The sequence below is a fragment of the Sorex araneus genome, chromosome 2, assembly GCF_027595985.1.
Source record: "Sorex araneus isolate mSorAra2 chromosome 2, mSorAra2.pri, whole genome shotgun sequence".
NCBI classification, from domain to species: domain Eukaryota; kingdom Metazoa; phylum Chordata; class Mammalia; order Eulipotyphla; family Soricidae; genus Sorex; species Sorex araneus.
This window is the reverse complement of record NC_073303.1, coordinates 175,819,526-175,836,620: the sequence shown is the minus strand read 5'-3', so window position 1 is coordinate 175,836,620 and position 17,095 is coordinate 175,819,526. Positions and strand designations below refer to the sequence as shown.

At 34.8% G+C, this 17,095-nt stretch overlaps 1 protein-coding gene across 1 annotated transcript in view; it reads right to left on the bottom strand.

The window, feature by feature from the left end:
• The window catches only part of ROBO1 (roundabout guidance receptor 1), a 1,139,823-nt gene that overhangs the window by 996,163 nt on the left and 126,565 nt on the right, over window positions 1–17,095 (bottom strand). The window contains exon 2 of the mRNA XM_055125437.1: window positions 4,469–4,609. Coding sequence (XP_054981412.1) covers window positions 4,469–4,556 — 88 coding nt within the window. The 5' untranslated portion in view covers window positions 4,557–4,609. The remainder of the gene's footprint in view (window positions 1–4,468; window positions 4,610–17,095) is intronic.

Genomic DNA, 17,095 nt, shown 5'->3' with positions numbered 1-17,095 from the left:
AAACTAAATATTACATTTGTAACTAGATATTATGAATTGACTAGTTTTGGAATACTCAGTGCAGTTAAAAAAATCAAACTGCCACTGCACACACATTTAAAAGTTCAAAGTAATATGCATTTTTCAATTATTGTTCAGGACAACTTACACCACAGAAATGAACCAGGTTACTGGAGCAAACATTCCAGTGGAAAGAAAAGTTTACATGCATACTTATGTAAAATTATTAATAAAAATCATATTCTATAGGAACATTTCAAGAGTCTCATGAATTTTAATTTCAAAAATTTGCTTTTCTTAAATGCATTTTTGGGAGAAATGATGCAGCAGTATATTTCATTAGGTCAAATCAATTTAGATATTATCTGCATGGTGTGAAAAATGTTCAATATACAGATTTACTATAATAGGGAAGGAAGTAACATTAGCAAGTCATTCTCAGAAGTCCCGACAAAAATTGCGATTCTGGAATTTTGTTAACAGTTTAAACCTATTTTTCAAAGACAAATCTGTCATAGTTACCAGTTAATTTTAGAAATGTAATTTTTCAAAAATTTGTATTTAGGAACTTTGATATACAACCCTGTTAATAATAGAATTTGCGGTATATGATGTTACGATTCAACACCTACTACCAGGGTTATCCTCCCTTCATCAATGACTCAACATCTTCTTATCCCCCTGCCCAGCCCCTGGCAAAATGTAAAAAGCATTTTTGATGTTATAGTTTGTATCACATGCTTATTATAATGTTCATGCATATAGCCTAGATGTGAATAATTCTATAAAGAAAATGTATATTTGGACTTCAAAAAAATTTACTTTTCTCTTATTTTGCAATGAAAACACTGAAGAGATTAGAAATAGCAAAGAATTCTTAAAATCTATTCAAACTCTGTTGGAAATTTGTAAACAAAGGCCCCTAGTTTATAAATTTATGTGGATTTTATGTATATATTTCCTATTATTTCTATAACTTAATCAAAGACTTGTTTACTCATAATGTGCAATTTAGGTGTTGATGATTCAAACCCTGCAAACTCTTAGCTTCTTGCAATTAACTTCCTTTTGGGTATAACAGCAATGTACTGAAGTGGTGGTGGATGGATGGGTGGGGAGGGCAAGCAGTAAATCATTTCAGACAATTTCACACTCAAGGCTTGTTGACATGAGGCAGGGCAAAGGAAATAACCCTGTCAGCACCTGCATCTCTAATGAAGGACAACTCTGCAGCACACTTGAAGCATAGTGAGGGAAAAATAAATCACATTTAACTTTAAAGTGGGCTGTCGGATTTATTCAAATAGAAATGCAACCCTCTGTGCTTCACCTTCTCCGCAGATTTCCTTTTTATATATCACAATATACCCCGAGACATCAACATTTTCTATCACAGACAGTTTTCAAATTTCCAATTCAACTGACTACCTGTGAAATGTATACTTTAAAAACATATCATTTAACATATGCCTTTCATTGTCTTCCTGACATCTGTTGCAATCAGAGGTGGATGTTCAAAATGTAAAGATGGGTATCTGTCAGATTCCTTTCTAGCAGAGATTTAATATGTGACATAGCCCAGTTACAGCATGCCTCAAGAGATAACTATAGTTGGTTTAAGGCTGTTTTATGCCTGAATGAGATGAGAGGAATTGACAAGATGATCATTAAACACTGGTTTCAATACAGAAGAGGCTGGTTTTAATGGGCTTTATTATACTGCACAAAGGCAACAATGCAAATGAATAGACAGGCCCAATCTCTCCTAGACACTATTTTTGCATCGATCATTTTCTCTTTAAACTTAACTTCCTTCTCATAAACTAGAATATTTCTTGATTTAACTCATCAAGTCATTACTAGTTACCCCTAGCACAATAAGCATTCCACATACAATACTGTCAAATTTAGTAGCCATTATAAGAAATGTAGATGTAGCCAAAATAATTAAAAAAGAAAAAGTGGGTAAATCATTAACTCCAGCATTATATACAAGTGATATTTGAATACTGAATTATAACCGAGTCCCTGTTTCCTTGAAAACTTCTCTATTATCTTGAAAATAAAATATTCTGCATCATCTTGATTATCTGCATTGCCCTTTCACTTTCTGATCTGATATATCTTCCAGCTGACACCTTGCTAATGATAGCTCTCCAGGTTACATTCTCTAGAACACACACTTCTTACTTTTGAGAAGTATCTGACACTTTAACTTATAAATTTCTATTGAAATTAATTTCTGAGAAAGGAGAATATTATTTTATTCAATGAAACTTTGGAAGCAAATCATCTGTATAATAATTTTTAAGTCATTGATTTTCTTGATAATTTCATCTTTATATCATCTGACCATACCAAACTTAACCTATGTGCAGGGCTTCTTCTAAACATACTAAAGCTACAACAACAAGAATAACAAAAAGAGCCAGGTCTTCATTACAAGATTATTGTAAAAGAGGGGCTATCCAAGACTGATGATATATTCTGCAGGATTTTTTTCTCCCTCGCCTGAAAGCTCTGCTTCTAGATGAAGATAGTTATGAAAATGACTTCCACTCTGCAGGTGTTCTTTTTGAAAAGCTAACAGCATATTTCCTCTGACAGGTAAATTACTTTGAAATAATTCTTGATCTCTATGGTCCTGAACAAGAAAGGCACTTAACTTTATGCTCCTCGTTTAGAAGTATCCTTATTTTTCTTTTAAGTTTTTTTTCCCCTCAGAATTGGGCTCTGAGCTACCAGTTTGTATGGAACATTATTAAATAACTAATAAGCAATTGATCTCTTGCAATAAATTTACATATTTTACTGAAAAATAAATGCAAGTACTTAAAACACTGATTTAAAATGTTTCATGCAAGATAATAACTGAAGAACTGACACGTATTGTCAATCTTGACAGGTTTTGACCTCGATGTTCAATTTGTCTTTATGAAATTATGTTATATTTTCTTAAAAAAAAGTAACTTTACATTCCCTGGACAAATCTTTCAATCCTTTCCACACATATATTCTTTCATGTAAAGTTGATTCAAGCAATATTTTGAGATTTCATTAATGTTGTGAGAGATCTTCCACCCAATAAAAAACCTACTCCAAATTTGCAATAGTCAACTGAACAAAACTACATCAGTCTAAGAGTATAGAGTATGGACAAAAAAGAACAGAATAGATTACTGGGCAAGAAAAAGTATACTCAGGACATGATCTTCCTGTGTTTTCACTCTGTTTTCACTGATGTCTATCCAAGTGACCCCTAAGATAATGGAATTATTCTGTTTTGTTTGTCTTCTGATATGTTTGTCTCATTGTCTACTATCAATCCCTGTTAGGTGGAGTTCGAAGATGCCAACCCAACTGACTTTAGACATTATGCATATGTCTAAATCATAGACTGTATTTGTTGCTAGATAGAACAATTATAAGTGGGCTGAGAGTATAAGAAAACTTATGATGTGCATTGTGTATTCATATAACTTTATATCCATATATAATTGTAGTTTTCAAAAGCAATTTTTACATAAATATTGTTTTTCTTGGCATCATCAGGGTCAAAATGTCAATAACAGTCCAGCAATGAACATAAATACAAGGACCAGGATTACCTGAGACTAAAGACCTGTGTGTGATTGTACATAATAAACTATACCTGTACCTAGTACATCCATATTAAAATATATAACACTTTGGTAAATATCAACTTTCATCTTTCAGTCTAATTTTCTATCATATGCAATTCTTTTATGAAATGTGATAAAAACATATGTAAAATGTATTTAATTTAACTACAACTTTTTCTAATAGATTTTTACAAATGAGCATTTGAAATTATATTTTGATATAGTACATCAATCTATTTTTTCATATATATTAATATATAATTTAGTTAATGCCCTATAAAATAGATTAAGAAAAGCCATGCTCAGCATTGTTACATGGACACTTATATAACTGTGACTTAAATGGAGCAGGTCTCTAAGAGCAATAGTAACTATGGTAGCAACGTAGTGATGCACTGAATTTTATTCTGACATTGTGCAGCCTGGTAATTAACATGTCACTATAAAAATTTCAGTTTAAAATATTTCATTTTTTGATGTTTCTTTTCTGTGGTACTGACACGGGCTGTGACTTTACTATTCTTTTAGTATTACACATGTCTTCCCCATTATAATTGCTCTACCACCTCTATAATTCACTTAATTAATATAATAACATCTTGTAAGTTTTAGTATAGTATTTTTTCTCAATTTTCTGCTTCTTGCAAATTTCTAAAGTGCTCTATATTGAGGAATAACATTTGCTCAATCTCTGAAATTTATCATCACACATACTTAACCATTCACACCGACTCAAAATTCCAAAGAACATGAATAATTTTGATTTACAGCATGCATAATAAAAGTTTAATTTAAATCAAAGAATTAGTTGGAAAGATTGGACTAAATAAATTCATAGAATTTACCTGGAATAAGTTGTGCCCAGGACAGTTGGTTTTTCGACAAGCTGAGGAGTAATATTATGGCCCAAAATGGAAAATGTTTCCATTTCATCTTTGTCCCTTTCTTGCATTACACCCAGCCAGTGATACAGATATTATTTTTTTCTGGTAGGAAAGAATGGAAAAGAAGAACGAAAAAATGAAATTAGTTTGAATATCTATTTATGCTGAAAAAATGTTGAAAATATTTGTTCAAAACAGTCCACATACACCCAAATATCATTTTCAAAATCACAAATGTAATAAAAATGAAAGCAATTTGAAAAAATATATTTTACATTAGCCTTTAAATAATGTAGAATTAATTATTTCTAAAACACCCTAATTTAGATATTAATAAAAATATTATTTTCTTCCCATTAAAGCAACCAAATAAATGTATTATTTGCACACCAATGTATTTGCAACATTTTCACTAAGTACACTATTTACAAATTTCCTCTAACAAGCCTCTCACTATAATATTTTGAGGGAAAATCAGAAGACAAAACTAAATGCACATTCTTCGCTCAGGTGCAAATTATTGGAGGCAAGTTAAATCAAATTATAAATAAATGAAAAAAAAAACTCCTTTAAAGTTTGGTTCTGAACAGGGCATTTTATGCCTTATGTATGTAGACCACTTTGGAACCAATGACAATGTATTTGCAGATTTTAACTGATCAGAACCTGAAAGACAATTGCAATTATTGCCAGAATAAAATTATAGGCACGAATTGATAGATCAGATTTGCCTTGGAAAATTGACTATTGAGGGGGAAATTATTTATATTGAGAGAACAGAATAGTTTAATAAGATATGTACTATATTTATAGGCATTACATATGCAACACATGTACATATATATTTAAAAACTGTCCATTAATATTTTCAGAGGACTGTAAAGGGTGTTTGACCTGGGGCTGCCACAATATGATAAAATAAAACTGGGAAAAAATAGGTAAATGATGAGGAGACATCCAAGAGCTTAATAGCAGGTAAAAATTGTGTCCAAATTTATTAGACAATAACACTTATGGGAAATTTAAGGGTAGATATGAAGAAAACTAGTATAGAAGTTACAACAGTACAGAAACATTGATGTGCAGAATCACTGATCCCAGTGCAGACCATCAGTGGCATACTCTTGAGAGTGGATTAATTGGCACAAATTTCAGCACCAGCATAAGCATGTAAGTGTGTTTAATAATGATACTGGCAGCAGAAATAAAACATACGGCCAGTGTCTGGGTGAAGAGTTAGGTGATATTAAGCAAATACACCTTGAAAGATACAGCAGTGACTTAGTTCAGGATATTGGGAAATAGAAATATACTTATTCATTTCAACAAATAAATAAATACAGCACAATATAAAATGCAAGTATCCCAAAAAAAGTTAAGACTCTGTCATTCATTTTTTTTTCTGACAGAGATGCCAAACTGAAGGAAACAGCCATGTTCTTTTTCTAGACCATTTTTGCAAAAACCTATGGTCAATCTATTGCTACTTTATTTTATAACTCATACTGTCAAATTATTAAATTTCCTTTTTGCAGAGTCACCAGTTTTTCTGACAGAAGCTACAAACTACAGAATCTACAAGTCACAAATTATTTGAAGACTATTTCTTCTTTTGTACAAGTCCCATAAGCAATTCCTATTTGGGATACTAACTTTCCTCCTAGGAAATATTTGTTTTCATTCATATTTGTGTTCCTTTCTTCGTCTTGGGACTAATCCTCCTGTTAATATACTTATTCTATACTCACAAGTGACATTTTAATGTCCATTATCTTTAATGCATTATCTGTTTTAAATATCAAATGATAGTAGAAAGTAGATTAGATTTTAGGTGAGCAGAAAACTACATGATCAATTCTAGTCTTCAGATCCTACTAAGTTATTAGTTTTTCCAGAGGATCCTTTGCAGTTATCAACTAAATGTCTTAGTTTATAATCACATTCCCATGATCAGATCGTACAGAGAAAATGCATAGATATATTGCATCTGATAACCTCTGTTTCACTGGGATTTTACATAATGGAGACGTATGTTCTTAATTTCTGCATGCTTAAAATGATAGCAATCCTCCTAACTCTGTCACTGTATCACTGTCATCCCGTTGCTCCTCGATTTGCTTGAGCGGGCACCAGTAGTGTCTCTAGTGTGAGACTTGTTACTGTTTTTGGTATATTGAATACACCAAGGGTAGCTTACCAGGCTCTGCCGTGCGGGCAAGATACTCTCGGTAGCTTGCCGTGCTCTCTGAGAGGGGCAGAGGAATCGAACCCAGGTCGGCCGTGTGCAAGGCAAATGCCCTAGCCGCCAGGCTATCACTCCAGGCTCCTAACTCTAATAATTTATTATTGTGTACACTAGATAGCAGAATTTTATTTCAAACTAAACATTAGTTCTTGATTCCATAAATATGTATTACTTTCTAGTACAACTAAGAATATGGGTGAATTGCCGATTTGTAACTTCTAACTTTTTGAAAATTTAGACTGAGTACATTAATAAAATTGTATAATACATTTATTGAAGTAGATTTTCATGTAAGTGGTTACTTGTATTCTAACTATCCCACTAACAATTGGATATGATTTGTAATCGGTGGCAAAGTCTTAATGAAATAAAAGCCCTTATTCAATATTCATAATCTTTGTTTTGCTTTCTGGACCACATCTGGCAGACCTCAAGGTTCACTCCTGGCACTGTAATCAGGGGTCACTCCTGCCACTGCTCAAGGTACAAAACGCAATGCTGGAATTGCACCTGGCCTGACCAGATGAAAGGCAAACATCTTACCTAGTATCGCTGTTGCCCAAAGATTTTATTCTACTTAACAAGGTAATAAATTACCAAAGGTAGGTCAGAAGCCTCACATGCATCAACCCAGTTGTAGTTATCAACCCAGTTTCAGTTTCTGTCATCACATACCTCCCCGCCCTCCCCCCCACCCCGCCGCCCAAGTATTGCAGATTCAAAGTCTGGAGGCTCCTATGTACCAGAAAGTTTGATGGCAGAGGCTCTTAGTATATGTGATGGCCCACATGTCCTTGCAAACAGGGTTTGAAGAGCTCTAAAGTAAATTTAACAAAGAGTTTCTAATAATCACACGAAATGCTGTTAATCACCGATTTCTCGGGAGGGCTAAGTAACATCTCATTTCATCCTTTCCCTGAGATCTTAGAAGTCTATCTCGACTCAGCCCTACTAAGGATGTCACACTGGAGGCTCTTCAGGGTCAGGGGAATGAGATCCAGCTTGTTACTGGATTTAGCATATGAATACACCATGGGAAGCTTGCAAGGCTGTCCCATGTGGGCAGGAAACTCTCAGAAGATTTCCAGTTTCTCCCAGAGGGAGAAGTAGGCTTTGCGGCCATGTGCTTCTGAGAGCTTGCTTATAAGTCTCTCTCTGGATGTTGGCTGTTGATGGGATTACACACATCTGGGTTCCTCTGCCAGTACCTTCATGCATGAGGCCTGTCCGAACATGTGGAGAGGGGCCTCCAGCATGGCTGTAGCTAGGTTCTGGTGGTCTTCGGCCCCGGGAGATCTGCTCAGGGTGGGGAGGGAAGCTGGAGCCCATCCCCTCCGAGGGGCCCCGGGGAAGACAGCCAGGCGTGCGGGCAAGAGACTCTCTGTATATATGAAAATTATACAGTCTATGATGTCTAATAATGTGACAAAAAATTAAAGTGGCCTACATATAACAAACTGCAATGTTTTCTTTTCTTTCTGTATACATATTACAACATCTTTTAGCTCCGATTTTCAAGAATCTTTCCGAAATGGCAAACAGGATAACTACAACCAATTTCTTGCTAGGTTACAGCATTATAACTATATTCTATAAAGTCTATTATTTGAAAATGGCATACTACATTAAATACACGGTGTTTACAGCATTTAGAGATAAATTTAGTTAGACAATTTATATGTATCATAGACTTTAGGTATGATAAGTCCATTTTCTAAGGTATATACTTAATACATTTTATTATATGTATAACTGCAAATTTGTCACATATGAATATTTATCATAAGACACTACACCACATCATACACAATATATAATAAAATATAATATAGTAATATTATATTATAATTGACTTATAATTTATAAATACTTGACTTTCATATCAAGGATTATATACGTATAAAAGAAATCAAGTCTTTGAGCAGTACACAAATATATACACCTATATATAATTAGTGATTTGTTTATCACAAGTCATTTAAGAGTCTTCATTAAGTCCATTTTATTTTAATTCACATAAGTTTTGTAAAACAGGAAAAAGAGAACAGAAAAGAAATTAACAATAAAGTTCCTTCAAAATAGGTTTGAAATCAATACTAGGACAGTGGCAGATAACTGTAGGATAACAGTTAGGATAACATCAGATCCTTGCAGTATATAAAGATTTACAGTATTAAAAACCATTGTTACACACACACACACACACACACACTTATAACATTGTGTGGTAAGTAAGAAGAGACTATTATTACTAGTAGAGAAGGGACTATTATTACTATCACTGTCATCTCATTGCTCATCGATTTCTTCAAGCGGGCACCAGTAACATCTCTCATTGTCAGACTTATTTGTCACTGTTTTTGGCATATTCAATTATTACTATAATAGTAGGAAATGATCACATGGGACAAGAACTGAGTATTAAAAGTAGGTACAGGGATATACATGATGACCTTTCAGTATCTATATTTTATACCACAATGCCCAAAAAGAAGGGGGGAGACAGAGACAGAGAGACAGAGAGAGACAGGGAGAGAGAAAGAGAGAGAGATGGGGAGACGGGATGGGGGAGCTTGCTATAGAGGCAGGCCTGGGGAGGTGGGAGAGGATGTAAGGAAAACTGGGGACACTGGTGCTGGGAAATGTACACTGGTGGAAGGATGGATGTTGGAACACTGTATATCTAAAATCTAATAATTATCATGATAAACAGTGACTGGATTTAAAAAAATCCATTGGGGACTGGAGCGATAGCATAGAGGGTAGGGCGTTTGCCTTGCATGCAGCCGACCCAGCTTCGATTCCCAGCATCCCATATGGTCCCCTGAGCACCACCTGAGTAATTCCTGAGTGCAGAGCCAGGAGTGACCCCTGAGCATCGTTGGGTATGACCCAAAAAGCAAAAAAAAAAAAAAATCTATTAAAAAGTCTGTTCCTTTGGGGCCAGAGCAATAGCTCAGTAGGTAGAGTATTTGCCCTGTGTGTGGTAAGTCTGGATTCAATCACTGAGACCACATATAGTACCCAAGTCCTGCCGGGAGTGAGCACAGTCAGAAAAAAGTTTTATTCATCACTGTATGTGTGCCCCACCGAAACGAAAAAGCAATGGTATTTCAAAAATATTTCATTAATCATCCAAGAAAATAAAAGATAGTAAAAAAAATATGGTAATGAAGACAAGACAAACCTGCAAAATTAGGTAGAGATTTAATCTGTTATAGTTAAAATAAGAATATTTTTAGTTGTTTGTTATTTATTTTTTTTTCTCTTTGGGTCACATTCAGCAATGCTCAGGGGTTACTCCTGGCTCTGCACTCAAGAATTAATCCTGGTAGTGCTCGGGGGACCATATAGGATGCTGGGATTTGAACTCGGGTCGGCCATATGCAAGGCAAACACCCTACCTGCTGTGCTATCGCTCCAGCCCCCTGTTATTTAATTTCTTAAAGATACAGGATATACAGGGCGGAGCGATAGCACAGCAGGTAGGGCGGCTGACCTGGGTTTGATTCCTACCAAGAGTACCTCAACTAGATGGCAGAGCCTGGCAAGCTACTTGTGTCTTATTTGATAGGCCGAAAACAGTAACAAAAAGTCTCAATGGAGACGTTACTGGTGCTTGCTCAAGCAAATCAATGAACAATGGGATTATAGTGACAGTGACTGGATATACAGACACAGCTACAATACCAATCACACATCAGTTTTATTTGTAAGATTCATGGGCCCTATATCCAATTAAGTCTTTATTTATTTCACAAAGTCTAATTAATTCTCATCACATTTCCAGGAAACACAACATTTTAAATTGGCTGCGGGGAAACTCAGGGCATAGTGTTAAATCTCAGACAGTATATAAAAAATGAGATCATTTGAAACTAAATTCAAATTGTTCCAAATTGGTTTATTAAGTCAGAGAAACAAGTCAAAGAAACCAATTGTTTATCTCAACTTGTCAGTTCATTTAATGTAGTCTATTAGTTCCATACACAAACAGGTGATTTCAATTAATAAAGGAGATAAAGAAAGTAATATGCATCCTTTGAGAATTTTAAAACATTTATCGGTTTCAGAAAAAAAAATAGTATCATAGACTGAATGTCTGCATTCCTTCAAAATGTAGATGTGTAAACCTAATCTTCACTGTGACTGTATATGGATGTGGAGACTTTGGGATGTTATTAGATCTGAGGGTATTTCCCTTATAAAGAAAATTAGAGCTCTTACAAATATATCCCAAGAGACTCCTCCCCTCCTCTCCTCCTTCAAAATACAAAGGAACCTGGAATTGAGTCCTTAATATGTATTAAAACTTTCAATAGTTTGAACTTCCATTCTCCTAACCTGAGAATTTTGTTATTTATCAGCCATCTAACCTTAAGAAATTTTGCTAGAGCAGCCAAAATAGGCATAGTTCAGATGCATTTTGCCATATAGAGCTAATAATGGATCTGCTATGTTACTAAATAGTTCTAACATTTGGAGCTTTGGGCTGCTGTGTATGTTTTATGGTTAAAAGCTTTATGGTTAAAAGAACTTTAACCATAAAGTTCTTTTCCTTAGAGAAGGACCTGAATAAAATTTTTATGAAGAAAATAACTAAAAGGAATATTATCAACTAGTATCAAAAGTGAACTCACTATCACAATGTGAATGCCATATATGTTACTATGTTAGAATCATAGAATCTCAGCAAGAAAGGGACAAATATTCACTTGACTGCTACAAAGTGAAAATCAGAAGCATTACATCTGAAAAAAAACGTACATGTCAGGAATTAATCATGCCAATTAATATCTTCACATAAAGCATTATGAGCAATGGAAAACAGTTCAACTGCTGATCACTGTAAGTTCTACTTAATGTTTCGTCTCCTCTCAGCATGCTGAAGTCAGGGTTCCATCAGTGATTTAGAGCAAGGCAAGCATGACTTTCTGGATTAGATATTTCAATACAGTGCATTCCAAGAAATCATATATGCACTTCAAGATTAAAATACAAAATCAATACGATAGGAAGATGGTTGTCAACTACTGGCTAGACAACATTATCAAAATGATGAAAATGCAGTTATGTATAAAAATAATCACCATGTGGTATCCACGAAGCATGATGAAAATAAACACAAGTTTCTCTTCTGTGGCTACCATGATCATTAAAGAATCAATGGCAAATTAAAGTGCACAATTCCTTAGAGAGAATGGGAAGGGCAAAAAGCACTGTGGTAAATGCAGAAAGGCTCAAATCAATTTTTATCCTAAACATAATGAAGTTTATTAGTATCGCCAACCTAGAGACAAAAGTAAAGAGAAAAAATGGATATCTTAACTTCTTTTTATTTTGATTATCAGATTCCCTTAGGCAACCTGAATTTTAGACTTATTAAAAATATACTGATATATTAGGGTAATTGAATTAACAAGGAAGATATGTGTAAATATAAAATTTTTAGTCTAACAAGAAAGATGTAAAATGCAATGATTTAATTTAAATACAATTCTACCAGAATTTTTTTTACTTTCTTATTTTGTAGCTGAATTCAAATATTTCCATCAAATCTCTTTTCAATAAGAATGTTCAAATTCACAAAGAGGGCTTTTTTTAAAGTATGCTCATGTACACAACAACAAAAAAGAAAGCAATTTTCAAACAAAAGCAATTTTCAAAATGTTGGCCTCTCTCTCTTTCAGTCAGATGAATTCTATGCCCACTTGACCTTCCGTTTCAATCATCTTTTTCATTTCATCATTCTGATGAAAATTAGTGGAACATTTGATGTTTGGCATCCGAGCTCAAAATGAACCCATTTCAGACATATTTTTTGCACAATATCATCTTTCAAATACCATAATATAGGATAAACATCAATACTTCTACTCTTCTAAAATTGTTACCTCCATATAGATTTATCTTAGCATGATAACAAAAAAACAGAGATGGGTGGTCTTGGCATTTATTTGGTCAGAAAAGAAAAGGTTACATCTGAAAATGGTCTAGTGTGACACTTACATTGTTGGGGAAAAATTAAGAGTAGTGTGAAAAAGAAAGCGCAAGTATGAGAAAAAAAATAGACAAACTGAACAATTGATTTAGCAAGCATGTTCTTCTGGCAATTCCTGGAATTAACAACAAGCCAATTGTGCAGACAGTGAAGAGCTATGTACTGAACTAATTTCAGAGAGTGTTGCTGTCATCCGCCTCTTCTCTATGTTTAATTCAATTGAAAAGGGATGTCCAGTGTCTTGTTTTTTCACTTTAATCAAAATCTTGGTCTTTAAAGTGAAAAAACAAGACATGGGACATCCCTTTTCAATAGGTGACTTTAATCAAAATCTTGGTCTTTAAACTCAACTATACCAGAAGCTAAAGGTGACAAATTGAATCTGCACTACTTTTAAGCTTCAACAAAGCCAAATATCTAAAGAGCATTTCATACAAACATAGAAATGAATAAAGTTATAGATATCTGTGGAAGTTTAACTTATTTTTTAAAAGTAAAATTATGCCAAAACAGAACATAAAAAATGAATAAGTCATGCTTATACTCAATTTCTTCAATGTTGTTTCTTTGCGTTCTTTTAATGTCAACACTAAAAAGAATGCAGTCCTTCTCTAGAAAAAGATTACAGGAAGAGCACCCCTGGTAAGTCATATATATGGAAATAACTTCTATAACAAAGTTAGGATGCAGTTCTATAAGATCAAAGAGAAAATAAAGCAATCTGAGTTTTGTAAATTGGAAAACATTCATCACAGAAATAAATAATTGAGATCATTCTCAAAACAATTTTAGTTATTAAGCAAGCCTTAGAACTGGAGACAAAAAAAAAATCCTAAATAAAGATAGGTGTTGACTATGCAGAGGCCTGAGGAAGGATTTTGAAGAATAATGCATGGGTTCATTCTTTTTCATTTGGACAGAATTATCAGTGACATATGTATGCCATGATGCAAAATGAGAGGAAACTAATGAAACATAAGGAGAATCAAATATAAAGAACTGTGTGTGCAAATACTTCATTGGACAAATATGATTTCTAGGACAAACCGCTGAATCAGTGACAGGGAGTAGGAAAATCCAAAAACTTGAGGCAGCATAGTTCACTACAGCAATAGTCTGTAATTCAAGCACCATGTCTTGCTATGTAGCACTGTGGCACTGTTGTCCCATTGTTCATTGATTTGCTCAAGCGGGCACCAGTAATGTCTCCGTTCTGAGACTTGTTGTTACTGTTTTTGGCATATCGAATATGCCATGGGTAGCTTGCCAGGCTCTGCCATGAGGGCGAGATACTTACTCTTGGTAGCTTGCCGGGCTATGTAGCAAACAAGAAATACTTGCTAATTTAGTGGACAGAATGAAAGCGTTTCCATGAAGAAAGTGGTATATACTGTTATACTACCAGAGGGGGCAGAAACATCAACTTAAAATTTGTTATTTGTGAAGTCCTTATGTCTATGAACATTACATTTATACTAGAAAAGAAATCATGATATAGAGAGACAGCAATTACAGAGATATTATGCCTACCAATATTTGCTAGGAGAAAAAAAAACATCAGTTTTCATTGTTATTTGTTTCATATTATTAAAAATAATTTCAAACACACTATCTTACATTTGCATGATTCAATTCTATTAAAAGATGAGTCACAACATTTTTAAGTTGATGTAACATTTAAATTAAAATCTATTTATTTGGGATTTGTTACATTTTGCCTAAGTAAGAATTTCTGTGGCTAGCGGGTTAGCACAGTGGGTAAGGCTATCCACGCAGCCAGCCTGGGTTCGATTCCTCCGCCCCTCTCGGAGAGCCCGGCAAGCTACCGAGATCATCTCACCTGCACAGCAGAGCCTGGCAAGCTACCCGTGGTGTATTGGATACGCCAAAAAAGGTAACAACAAATCTCACAATGGAGACATTACTGGTGCCCGCTCGAGCAAATTGATGAGCAACGGGATGACAGTGATGACAGTGACAGTGATACAAGTAAGGATTTTTATAGATATTTATATTACTGTTCAATATCAAAACTGTGACGAAATTGGACATTAACACTAAACTGACTTTCAAAATTTTAGATTGCTAAAGAGCACGTATCTATAAAAAATCATTGTCCCATGTGTATATCTAACATAATCAATCTGAACAATTTCCATCACTGGCATTTAGGTGAGTTTGTGGAGATACAGAGGCAGAGAGCAGACACAAGCAGCACACACTACATTTCACACTACTATTAATGCTACAATACGAAAGACATTAGTGAAGTAAGAGAAGAGCAGGCCAAAAGTAATTTTGATATGTCAACAGGGAAAAGACTTACAACAAAAGGATTAACACACAAGACGCTATGCATGAGAGATGAGCGCGCAGGTTATTTTGTGACTCGCAATTGTGATTCTGGCATTCTAGAAGGCAGGGGTTTTTGAAAGGCATTAGTTTTAAAGCACTCAGTGTTCCTTTGAATGTCCTCAGCAGGATGAGAAATAGAGGATTCAATTTTCAAAGATAATTGTGTCAGATAACTGGCTCATGCCATTTCAGCAAGAATCTGATAAACACCTAATTACTGACCAAGAGTTTTTAGAACCACTGAGCTGGGTTGGTGTGGAGGCTCCCTAGAATGGCCGGGCCATTCAACATATCAGAGGGGAAACTATTGGGTTGTAAATTAATTCCATTTATGTGGCTAATGAAACCTTAACAATCTCCTAAAGAAATAATTTCATTATAACAAAGGTGGAAATATTTCAACATAAAATCAATTACAGTCACACAGATACCCTCATCAGAAACAATCTCATAAAATTAAAAGAGGAATGAAGAATTCAGGCATGTATATTTTTTGGACAACTTCATGTTATTATAAAGATGTTATCTAATGTTCTTGGTGGGATATTAATATCTGGGAAAGTTACAAGTTGGCTTATTTCTTTTAATTAAAGATATTAGTAAAGACATAAATCAATATAACTATATCTTCAAATATAAATATATTCAGCTGATTCTTGACCACTTCTGAATGAGTTTCTTTAGCATAATTTTGGCATTTACCTCCTAGTCCTTATTATTATATGTAGTGTAAGGCTTCCTATAAAGGTCCAACATTATGTGCTATCTGGATATCAGGTAAAGTCAAAATGGGTAAGATTCAGGGCCAGAGGATCCCAAATTTATTTGAATTACCACCAGCTCTTCAGAAAATCAGTAAAAATAAATTTTAAAAAGCCCTTAGAGAATGCATGGAAATCTATATTCTTTTAAGGAACAAACAAATTGTCCCTGATGAGAGTGTATGTGATTGTATACCAAAAAACAATTCCATGCTAACACTTGACACCAGGCAGCAAAGCCAGGAAGAGACTGGGAACTGGGGTGTAACCAATCAATATCAGAACAGATTCAGTGGACAACTTCCAGAAGCCAACCAATCAAGAGAAACTGACACCTCTGACAGAATGGCGTGGGATAAGGGCTAGCAGTTCTGACATCCCCTGTAAGGTCAAGAGCCCTGTATACCAGAAAATGAATTCAGACCACAGGCCTGAGATGAACTCTGCACACCGGTATGTCATCACTCACAAGCGATGTCCTATCACTTGAAAGGGAGTATCCCAGTGTGCATCCTGGTTCTCTGATCCGGCCAGTGGTCAAAGGTCTGGAGAGAAACTAGGCTGGTGAAAGCCTAGTATCACAATTATCTCACAATGCTTCCCTAATTAGACTTTGGGTAATTTGAACCTGAAACTGTCTACTGATCCTGACTTAAGTGTTCTGGAAGCTCTGTGAATCAGAACCTGAGTGACATACCTCAAGTGATAAATCAGATCTTGTGTGGAATGACATATGGTGTGGTGCTGAATGGTACTGTGTGAAATGCAATAAATTATATTGAAAAGCATCAATGCAGTCATGTTGAACACTGAGCCAAGAGCATGACTTGCCACAACCCTCACTTTACCCACTCAATAGCAGCTGGGGCTCCAATTGCTTTTCCCAGATCATTCAGGTGAGCCTTGGGAAATGCTATTGTCCACTATAGGAAATTCTTTTCTGTCCAAACAAACTTTCTCACCAAGAGAAGCAGGCACATTTCTGGCTTCTACCTGGAAACATGGTTACATTGTCCAGATATCTCACTGAAATATTCAAAAAAGCTAATCATATTTTCCAAGGGGAAACATATATAACCCTGTCTTATCTGTCATACAAAACCAGCATCTTTGGTACATTGCCATTCTCTTTATTCTGCAGCGAAACCCCTAAATCCTTGCATGTTGTATTGTGAGTGTATAATCTCATCTCTCCAGTCAAAATGAAGTGTTTTCAACTATCCACA